We start from the raw sequence: 12,029 nt of genomic DNA, 5'->3' as shown, positions 1-12,029 counted from the left end.
TTCAATTAATTTATAATTTAAATTAAGTGCATTATTGTGTTGATTGGAACGTTCAAAAAATTGCCGAGTGCATTGAACCTGTGGAGCACAGACAAGTCACGATAGTTATGATAATGGAATTTATTGGTTTTCTAAAATGAGAAATGTTTGATAAAAAGCTAAGTCCGTAATCGTCTTAGATTAAGCCTATATGATTTATAAGAGAAATAAATATTTTTATTGTTAATAATGATATTTTATTTGTGTCACAAGTGCCTATGTTGATATTTGAAAGTGTAACGTTTAAGTTTATTCTCTATTATAAAGTCTAATAATGTTTTATTGCTTTTTCAGGTAAATGTCCAAAGCGAGCGTCCATTTTGTAAGTAAATTAAAATATAAACTCATTTTCAATTGTTAATTGTTTTAAAATACGGGAATAGTATGTACCATGCTATTCTAAGGTTTACGTGGTCATTTCAAGCTGAACATAAATCAATATAACTATCGAAACTGTATTGTTAAAACTGTATAACCGGCAGAAAATAAATAAAATAGTATAATAACAGTACACACAAATTGATCAGAAATTAATGTGAATGAGAAACTGACAATTTGTGCGAATATATTTTTTTTACATTTTCTATTTTATTTTATTTATTACTTGTTCAAAGCAAAGTTGCCTACTTAATTTCGATTATAAATCCTTTTCAAGAAGGTTTATATCAATCGCTGTGCAATCAGCAAGGTGTCCATGGGATAATGAAAGCTATTTTACAGGCAATAGCGTCAATTATTGAGATTCAAGCTAGATAATAGTAGAACCTGGTGTGCATGCAATATGCATTTCCAGGAGGTATATAAAGGCAGGAAAAAAACAAATGTTAGCGCGCGCTAAAGGAGCACAACGCCATCTATTATCCCAAATAGAAAATAGGTTTCACTTACGACTTTGTTCTTGGTGAGCTTGCTTTTATACTCACTTCACCCAGTTAGCCGATAGCTCCATGGCGTTTGCCCCCACGTGCTTTGCACCCGGAAGAGTCACAGACCTAGAAACATTAGACTGGTCCGACCAGTTTTCCGCGCCGTCTGCGGCTAATATACAGTCGACCGCACATCAAACTGTATTATTTTATTGTAAACTAGCCTCTATTACAACCACATTAGAGCTGCAGACTGTAACCTACAGTGTTTACCTTGTATAGTCTGTTGAGTTTGCTAGAACACACCTGTAGAGAAGAGACGATATGATTAATTACGAACGTTAGAAAACTAATAAGTTTGACTTTCGTAAATGTCAAACATTTTNCCGGACATGTGACGGGGGGGGGGTGCAATAATTAGTGTCAGCTCATGTGAGTACTATCATCACCGGTTGCTAACGAACATCCTGATGCGTGCGCTTCGTAATATGATTCTGTGGCTCGACTTTCGCTTGGCGCGGCAACCAAATAAAAAGCCTAACAAAAGCCGGTCAAGGCAATATTTGGCCGGACAAGTCCCTAAAAGCCAAACATGTCCGGCTAAAGCCGGACGCCTGGCAACCCTAGATGCGAGTGATTGAAGTGTTCGATCGAGTCGAGTGCAGACCAATAAGAGCCGAAGCACACGATGAAATATCTGTGGCGGGTACATTAGCGCCGCGTGATAATATAACGGGACTAATCCCACCGCTGCAACTCCTGTGTAGCCAGGATCTATAGCTTGACCGCCAATAAAAACACAACCAGTGAAGGTTAAATTTGTCCCGGGGGAAAGTTAAACTGTCATTGGATCCGCAAATTAATCAGAAGAACATAGGAGGAGTTCGAAGTTAAGGTCTTCCCTCCATTGCAAAGCGGATGACAGGTGATAAACAAAGGTTTAGGAACCTTTAAGAAAAGATATACACCACGGACAATAAACATCAGTTATGGGGACCTTCTTATGAGCTATTAGCTACCGCATGATAATATGGCGAAATCTTAGCGGTGCGGCGCCGCAACGCATCGTGTGCTTTGGTTCTTAGTAAGCTATATCCGTCACGAGTTCGTTAACACGCCCGTTTGCAATGGTACAGCACATCAGGCTATAAGTTTGTTGCAAAATAGTACGTAGTTATTATTAACCGCGTAAGAAGGCACAGGGGGTTTTCTTATTCAGAAACCCACAGCTTTAGGTTGATCAGTTAATGTGCCGTAGTCCGTACAGGACCCTTCAGTGACATGACTATGATTACAGGAGAACTAACATTAAATGCGCAATTCTTCAAATTATTTGATTTAGTTTCCAAGTAGGTTTTTAAAAAGCTCTTTAACGCGTCTCATATTTCTTTAAACCTACCACTGCTTTTTGCTTTGCTTTAATCTCCCATTATTTTAAACTTTTTTCTGCAGGCTTCTCTATCATAAAGACAGAACAATATCAAAATACGTCTTAAAATCAACATAAAGGCTTTTAATTAGCAAACTCGTAGGTACATACTCCTGATCCATTTCAAGCGAAAAAGAGATTTTCAGCGCTCACTTTTTCATGTCGCGTGCAAAAAACCCATCATCAACAGCTTGCTTGATTCAACAACAGCCTAGTTTTTGTCGCTTTAATTATTTCAATTAATTTATAATTTAAATTAAGTGCATTATTGTGTTGATTGGAACGTTCAAAAAATTGCCGAGTGCATTGAACCTGTGGAGCACAGACAAGTCACGATAGGTATGATAATGGAATTTATTGGTTTTCTAAAATGAGAACTGTTTGATAAAAAGCTAAGTCCGTAATCGTCTTAGATTAAGCCGATATGATTTATAGCAGAAATAAATATTTTTATTGTTAGTTATTAATTTTTATTTGTGTGACAAGTGCCTATGTTTATATTTGAAAGTGTAACGTTTAAGTTTATTCTCTATTATAAAGTCTAATAATGTTTTATTACTTTTTCAGGTAAATGTCCAAAGCGAGCGTCCATTTTGTAAGTAAATTAAAATATAAACTCATTTTCAATTGTTTTAAAATACGGGAATAGTATGTACCATGCTATTCTAAGGTTTACGTGGTCATTTCAAGCTGAAGATAAATCAATAACTTTCGAAACTGTATTGTTAAAACTGTATAACCGGCAGAAAATAAATGAGGAACTGACAATTTGTGCGAATATATTTTTTTTTACATTTTCTATTTTATTTTATTTATTACTTGTTCAAAGTTTTCTACTTAATTTCGATTATAAATCCTTTTCAAGAAGGTTTATACCAATCTTTGTACAATCCTATGATAGCGAGGGAAAATGAAAGCTATTTTACAGGCAATAGCGTCATTTATTGAGATTTAAGCTAGTTAATAGTTGAACCTGGTGGACATGCATTTCCAGGAGGTATATAAATGCAGGAAAAAAACAAATGTTAACGCGCGCTAAAGGAGCACAACGCCATCTATTATCCCAAATATAAAATAGGTTTCACTTACGACTTTGTTCTTGGTGAGCTTGCTTTTATACTCACTTCACCCAGTTAGCTGATGGCTCCATGGCGTTTGCCCCACGTGCTTTGCACCCGGAAGAGTCACAGACCTAGAAACATTAGACTGGTCCAACCAGTTTCCGCGCCGTCTGCGGCTAATATACAGTCGACCGCACATCAAACTGTACATTTTTATTGTAAACTAGCCTCTATTACCACTACATAAGAGCTACAGATTGTAGCTACAGTGTTTAACTTGATGTATAGTCTGTAGTTTGCTAGAACACACCTGTAGAGAAGAGACGATATGATTAATTACGAACGTTAGAAAACTAATAAGTTTGACTTTCGTAAATGTCCAACATTTANAACATTTTGTTTTGTTTTGTTATTTAAATATTTATAAAAGATCATCGATCAAAATAATTAATAAAAGCAATATAGATTTATTTCTGTCTGCATTATTAATACATTAAATATGTTTTACCAGTCTGCCAAAAAAGTGTGTGTCATCAGCCAAAAATGTGTTAACGTCAAATGACAATTAAACTAATTGACTTTTTGTTACTGAATGTTAATTAATTAAATTAACATTTAACAGTAGATTGTATAAAAGCTTCATTTTATTAACTGATAAATAATAATAATTAACTTCACAGAGAGATAAAGGAAATCGAAAGGAGGACAGTTAACAATACTAAATAACAGAAACAAGTCACACACAAGTAATTATCACAGTACTACATATCAATTAATAGTTAATAACATACCATACCTACTACATAAGGCCGTGGTTCCACATGCCAGGGATAATAATATGCTAAGCTACGTAGCGAATGATATTTTCTATGAAAAGGTACCTAATAATCGTGCCATAGCTTGGTTTATATTTATTGTTATGGAAACAGCATTAACGTAGATATTACTATATGTCGTTTCTGAATATTTTGCGTTGTATTATAAGCACTGGCTTACATTTATTGTTTCAAAGCAGTATTTAAGTATGTTTATATCCGTTGTCTAGTACCCATAGTACAAGCTTTGCTTAGTTTGGGACTAGAAGCGTAGTGTAAAAATGTCAAAGGATAATTTATTAATTTTATGAATGTATTTCCTCGCCGGTTAATTACCACGCACTTTGGTGGAACCACATCCTTATTGTATTGCTGTGATTATGCTAATGCTCGCATGCTAATGTGCCTACATGCTTGCAATTAATGCGTACTTGCTGCCACACTGTGAATATGATTTTCTTTATTACAGTCACTTGTTTTTAAAACACTGACAGTCATTTGTTCCTTATTTATGTTTTTCCTATCTATTTTGTAAAACTGCTAGGTATTAATCCCAACCTATAATTATAATCATACTTGTAAAATACTAGTAATTTCTTAATTAATATGCAGTTAGCGTGTAAATGCTAAGTATAATAAGTAATTAAATGCGTAATTACCTAAAGCATAAATTATTGGTACGTAAATTATATTTTTAATTTCCATTCAGTAAATCTTCGAATCACTCTCTCTGTGTAAGCTAAGTATTTAAATAAAATAATTTATATTATGTGGTTTCAAAAACAATTGAATCTTCTATTTACTCTCTCTGATCAAGTCATTGAAATAAAATATTATGTATTCAAAAACAATTGAAAAACAGTTTGGTGTTTATTCTCGCGTTTGTGATGTAAACAATCGTGTTCGAATCGGGCGCATGTCAGCTGTCACTTCACGCGACGTTTCAGGTTCACGGCCGTTTCGTTATTACACCCACACAGCTGTTTGGGCCATCTGTCCGGGCACGCAGAGGAAACGCACCTCTATGACAGTGACAATGGCTGTCAATATTCCGTGCGGGGTTGTCATCGATAGTCATCGATGACTGCTGTTAGGGTGCGCCTGCACTTTGGCGCGTGCGAGCTACTTGTGCGCAGTTACAATGTAGTTGTCTTTTGTCAAAAGCAACTTTTTCCTTCTCTTCTATTAATTAAATTTTAATGTCTAACCCCTTTTAAGATATTATATGAACGATGCTAAAAGTGTGCTATTATTATAGTTCCAAAATACTGAACTGTCCTATCCATGACATTGACAGTGGGGCACCACCGTCTATACCGGATCGCTGGTTCCGATTTTTGCCATGTTGGAAACCATATAGTTCAGCGGTTCCCAAACTTATTTTGTCTACTGCCCACTTTGAGAATAAATTCTTTTTTAGCGCCCCCATTTGTAATCGAGAGTCGAGTGCTCAGTCGGTATCTAAGAGACCTCCTAGTAAATGACGCCTTTTTTTTCTGGGTCTCTTACCGCCCCCCTTTAAGCCAGCAGCGCCCACAAGGGGGCGTTATCGCCCACTTTGGGAAAGACTGATATAGTTGAACGACGGTAGCGCCCCCCTGTCATTGAGTTTGGTGGGACAGTTCAGCGTGGGTCATCTATACTTGTATGCTCTTTCGAACCTCATGGATAAAAAACTACACATTTTAAATAGGGGCTTACCTACGAGTACTCGTTGCTGGCCGAATTAAAATACCATATTATAAAAAAAACCACCATACCTACATAGGTGTGTCGTCATTCTCGAGGATTCCATCTAATGTTGTCTTCTAAATATGAATTAAGTAATAAAATAAAATACAACGTGCGTGCTACAAGAATAGGCCGGTATCATTCGCGTCCTTTAGACTATCGTAACATCCGATCATTGTTCGGGGCGCGCGTCCAATGTCGACGCACCTTTAAGACGCCCATGTCCGGTGTAAGATTGATCTCAATTCGTGCTTCCTCCGATCTATTTCTAATTGTTTTGTTTGTCAGCATTGTCTCATTTCGCTGATATACAGCCACTGCGTAAATTCATCGGCTATCGGCGACCTTCCAAACCAAGGCTATGTGATTGGAGTTATATAAGGAAACTGATAATTTATAATTAAAATGTTAAGTCTTGTTTATTTTTAAATTAATTTATAATATGAACTTGCAAGAAAGGATTTTTTCCTGGCGGCTTGGTGACTGGAATTNCACATGCCAAAGATATGCTAAGCTACGTAGCGAATGATATTTTCTATGAAAAGGTACCAAAAAATCGTGCCATAGCTTGGTTTATATTTATTGTTATGGAAACAGCATTAACGTAGATATTACTATATGTCATTTCTGAATATGTTGCGTTGTTTTATAAGCACTGGCTTACATTTATTGTTTCAAAGCAGTATTTAAGTATGTTTATATCCGTTGTCTAGTACCCATAGTACAAGCTTTGCTTAGTTTGGGACTAGAAGCGTAGTGTAAAAATGTCCAAGGATATTTATTAATTTTATGAATGTATTTTCCTCACCGGTTAGTTACCACGCACTTCTTTGGTGGAACCACATCCTTATTGTATTGCTGTGATTATGCTCACTTGTTTTTAAAACACTGACAGTCATTTGTTCCTTTTTTATGTTTTTCCTGTCTATTTTGTAAAACTGCTATTAATCCCGACCTATAATCATACTCGTAAAATACTAATTTCTTAATTAATATGCAGTTAGCTTTATACGCTGAGTATAATAAGTAATTAAATGCGTAATTACCTGAAGCATAAATTATAGGTACGGAAATAATATTTCTAATTTCCATTCAGTAAATATTCGAATCACTCTCTCTGTGTAAGCTATTTAAATAAAATAATTTATATTATGTGGTTTCAAAAACAATAATTGAAAGTGTAAATCTTCTATTAACTCTTCAAGTCATTGAAATAAAATAATTATGTATTCAAAAACAATTGAAAAACAGTTTAGTGTTTAGTCTCGCGTTTGTGATGTAAACAATCGTGTTCGAATCGGGCGCATGTCAGCTGTCACTTCACGCGACGTTTCAGGTTCACGGCCGTTTCATTATTACACCCACACAGCTGTTTGGGCCATCTCTGTCCGGGCACGCAGAGGAAACACACCTCTATGACAGTGACAATGGCTGTCAATATTCCGTGCGGGGTTGTCATCGATAGTCATCGATGACTGCTGTTAGGGTGCGCCTGCACTTTGGCGCGTACGCAGTTACAATATTGTTGTCTTTTGTCAAATACGACTTTTTCCTTCTCTTTTATTTATTAAATTTTAATGTCTAAGGCTAGGTTGTACCATCTTACTTTAACTTGGCCAAACGTCAAAAATCTGTCAAACTCCATACAAAAAAGTCCGGTTATCGTTATAGTCACGGTTATCGTTATAGTCACGGTTACAATTAGGTAGTGCAACTCAACCTAACTCCTTTTGAGATATTATATGAACGATGCTATCGAAAAGTGTGCTACTTTTATGCTCTTTCGACCCTCATAGATAAAAAACTACACATTTTAAATAGGGGTTTACCTACTCTTTGCTGCCGAATTAAAATACCATATTATAAAAAAGAAAAACCACCATACCTACATAGGTGTGTCGTCATTCTCAAGGATTCCATCTAATGTTGTCTTCTAAATATGAATGAAGTAATAAAATAAAATACGTGAGTGCTACAAAAATAGGCCGGTATCATTCGCGTCCTTTAGAGTATCATAACATCCGATCATTGTTCGGGGCGCGCGTCCAATGTCGACGCACCTTTAAGACGCCCATGTCCGGTGTAAGATTGATCTCAATTCGTGCTTCCTCCGATCTATTTCTAATTGTTTTGTTTGTCAGAATTGTCAGTCTCATTTCGCTGATATACAGCCACTGCGTAAATTCACCGGCTATCGGCGACCTTCCAAACCAAGGCTATGTGATTGGAGTTATATAAGGAAACTGATAATTTATAATTAAAATGTTAAGTCTTGTTTATTTTTAAATTAATTTATATGAACTTGTTCTGGTATCATGCTTATTAAAAGATAAGTCTACGGTAAAGTATTAATGGTTTTATTCTTTACGCTATTTTTGCAAAACTACCTAAGAACCTTAAATGTCGTTGCAAATATTATATTTTTTAGTTTAAATATTGTTGTTAACATTTCGTGTGTGTCAATTATGTAATGTGTTAATCACTGTAAAGCCAATGCAGCCAACAATCGATCACTGAACCAGTTAATTAATTTTAAAAATATCCAATTATCACATTTCTGTTACATAATTAGATTTCGGACTAAAACATTTGCTAAGACAGTAATCCTCAAGTAGACTTAAGGAATCCGATTAAAATTGAATGAAGTAAAAATATATTTTTAAACGTTAAAGCAATATTAATTGAATTGAGATTAAAGTCGCAAGACAAAGTACGTAAGTACATTGCATTGTTAATTGCCTCTATTTCGTGTTAATATGTTTTCAAACTGAAAAATAAATAGAGCATCATCACACTATTCAAACTAACTGAATCTTAATATACCTAATGACATGTAATACATAGCTCAGGGATCGTTTAGTCATTTAGTCCCTTATCATGTTACGGCGATGGTATTATTAAAGAAGCAGCTCAAGGAATTCAATAATTATCTTCAGTAGCTTTTTACAAGAGATACAAACACACATTGATATTAATGTCACATATCGAATGTTAAAAGCACACAGCCGTATTCACAAACGATGCTTGCTTAAATGAAGCAGAAAATCGAATGCACAGCGTTGAATAGCGCTCTGTGTGTCCACGCTCACTGTGAGACCTCATAGTAATGTTGTGTGAATACGGGCGACCAGTCGCCTAGCTATCCTACTTCCTACTAATCCTACTAATATTATAAATGCGAAAGTTTGGATGTCTGGATGTTTGTTACTCTTTCACGCAAAAACTACTGAACGGATTTTGATGAAACTTTACAGTATTATTGTTTAGAACCTAGAATAACATATAGGCTATAATTTATGACGATCTGTGACAAACGAAATTTCACGCGGGTGAAGCCGCGAGCAAAAGCTAGTGTAGAATAATGTTGTAAGTAGGTATTTATTTACCTAGCCCTAATCTTAAGTCGAAAGACTTTCGGCTGAAACGAACGAACGAACGAACGAATCTTAAGTAACGTCCCAAACAAATCAAGTAGACAGTTATTACGAAAAGTGAAAGGGACACATTTTGTTATACATCTACCTAATGAACGAACACGTTACGACGAAAACTGGTTCCGAAGCACGCTCTTAGCAACAGACGTAATATTTGACATTTGACGCTCTTTATAGCTAAACAAACTACACAGAATGCCATTAAGGGCTTTACTTTGTAGTTATAAGCTTGGTTATAGCTAAAAAGGTTACATTACATATAAATGGCGTTTACGGTCAACACGTAAAAGGTCCGATTAACTTTTTGGTCAGTTGGAAATCCGGTAAATAAATTCGAAATAAAAATGAAAATTCCCTACTGTTATTATAAATCGAGTTTATAAGTTATTAAATTGGAATAAACACGGAAATCGGAAAAGTGATGTCTAGCTGACCGTAACGATTTTAGTATTTGTTAGTGTAAAGCTCGGTCTACACTCTTCAATAAAAGTAAAAGAAAAGACTTTAAATTTTCATTGCGTGTAGTCCGAGCGTTATAGTAGAAATTGCTACGAAAGTTTTAACAGTCGCAGTCGTAGCAGTCTTTCCGGCACAACTACGGATATCCTAGTATTGTGTTGTATCGTCGTAGTCGCGTCGTAGTTCGTAGTCACTACGCACTACACACGACTAATTCGTAGTCGATTTTAAAAACGACTACACCAATATTATTACCGTAGCAAACTACAGAACACAACTACGAAACAACATTTCACTGAATTTCACTGTCTTTCTGGAAATTCGTGATTCAACTTTATTTTTAGCGTGACCTTTGAAAACTGACTGGCTTTTCTACATACCTACATATAATGAGCTCGTGTACTGGCCGAAACCGTACGCCGTATATTTGACGAGCTATCAGTATTGACCGCTTCTAAAACACAGATAATGACTTTTATCGTGTACAAGGGGAAAGCAATATTGATTTTAGGTATATCTACGAGTATAACATTAAAAATAAAAAGTACATTAAAAATATGTACTTCAAATACACATTTTACTAAAGAGTCGATACTAAAATCTAACGTGATCGCCAATAGACTAGACTAGCAACCTCGCAAACAAATATGGCCGACTATCATTGACTGAATTGCCAATGACCCTAGTGATGTCAACAAACCCAACTTTAATTGTACATTGAAATGATTTGAGATCACTGAGACAGTTCAGTGTCTGCCTCAATCGATTTTAAAAAAGCTTATGCAAAATTGCTGAAATTGTTGGACAGACGATACCTGTTTTGCTCGTTTTTTGCGCTAGACTAGACTAAATAAACGTTGTTAGCGATCGTGAGAGCACATGTTATTAAGTTTGAAGAGTAAAAAGGGTTTCAAAAGGGTTTTTATGATTTTCAATTACTTTTAACAGAGCATGAAAAGTTTCCATTTAAAGATTATATTTTAAAAGCTTGGATTATAATGATAAGTTACTCTACAAACACGATCAAAGCGAATTAATTATGCTTTTTAATCTGCACGCGCGTTTAGAACAAATGTATAAGCCACCTTAATATGCGTTTTCATGAGTTTCAGGTCTAAGAGAGATAAAGTTCCATTATAAAACGTTACGTAGGTTTGTAGGCGTCAAATACAAGTCAAGTTAAGAGTAGGCGCACACCGTTCATTTTTAGTTGGCCCATAGTTGTGCCCGATTTTAAATTGTATGAAGAATCGGCCAAATCGAATCGGCGTAGTGTGCGCACTTCCATACATGCCCATACTGATCAACTGCCCGACTAAACTATCGGCCAACTAAAAATCAACGCTGTGCGCCTACTCTAAGTCAATCAAGTTCGTGACACCCAACGTAGCCAAAAAGTTCGCAGTACGCCTTTGTTACAATTTTATTGGAATAAGGTTGTGCTGACAACTTTTTGGCCACTGGGTGTCACCAACTATTTGACGCTGACTGTAGGTACCTACTAAACTTTCTTACTTCGCAAATGTATTCTAACGAAAGCGTTTTAACATGTAACTAATATTCTGCTCAGCCGATCCTTGTTCACGCTCGATTGGCGCTAAACAGACCGAAAATCGACTTTAATCAGCCGCCGGTTGGCGCAGTCAGTCTGCGAGCCCCGTCAGTTCACTAATCAGAATGTTCACTGAGGATAATGTGCTAGAAAATGAAAAATCGACTACTTATTATAGTGGTATCTTTTAGTTAAATAAGTGGTTTCAATTTAGGCCAGCCTTAAAATATTGTCTACTAAAATTTATATAAATGTCTCCAGAAGTAATGCTCCTGCTCATCACATTAAAATCTATGCTCAGATAGAGTCGAACCCGCGACCGAAACTTGCTATACTTTATCTACTCTGATACTTATCACCTGACGGCTATCATTAGGTAATTTCCTGAGACATAATTGTCGCTCAGAATTGGCGTGATTTATTTAAAGTTAATAACTTCTAATATTATTTCTATTAGTAAGTACCTACCTACTCGCATTTTCAGTAGGTACCTATTCCAGTTCACGATTAAATCCAATTTAAAATAACATTCTTCAGGTGTATTGCGATGTAAGCTTACTTTCACTACCACGTTGTTATATTTTACTAATATTCGATATTTATAATCCAAGCATATCACCCAGTTATTACAAAATAACAACAC

At 35.7% G+C, this 12,029-nt stretch overlaps 1 protein-coding gene across 7 annotated transcripts in view; it reads left to right on the top strand.

The window, feature by feature from the left end:
- Ypel (Yippee-like) overlaps nucleotides 1-12,029 on the top strand; it is a 148,612-nt gene that overhangs the window by 102,055 nt on the left and 34,528 nt on the right. For 3 of the 7 annotated variants that reach the window (XM_028307435.1, XM_028307434.1, XM_028307433.1), the window contains exon 2: nucleotides 334-361. The exons of the other annotated variants lie outside the window; for them this stretch is intronic. In XM_028307435.1, coding sequence (XP_028163236.1) covers nucleotides 334-361 — 28 coding nt within the window. The remainder of the gene's footprint in view (nucleotides 1-333; nucleotides 362-12,029) is intronic. 7 annotated transcript variants of the gene reach the window in all.

This window comes from Ostrinia furnacalis, unplaced genomic scaffold, assembly GCF_004193835.3.
Source record: "Ostrinia furnacalis isolate ACB-3 unplaced genomic scaffold, ASM419383v2 OfSCF2237, whole genome shotgun sequence".
Lineage (NCBI taxonomy): Eukaryota > Metazoa > Arthropoda > Insecta > Lepidoptera > Crambidae > Ostrinia > Ostrinia furnacalis.
Note: the sequence above shows the minus strand (reverse complement) of the source record. Positions and strands in the feature narration are given on the sequence as shown.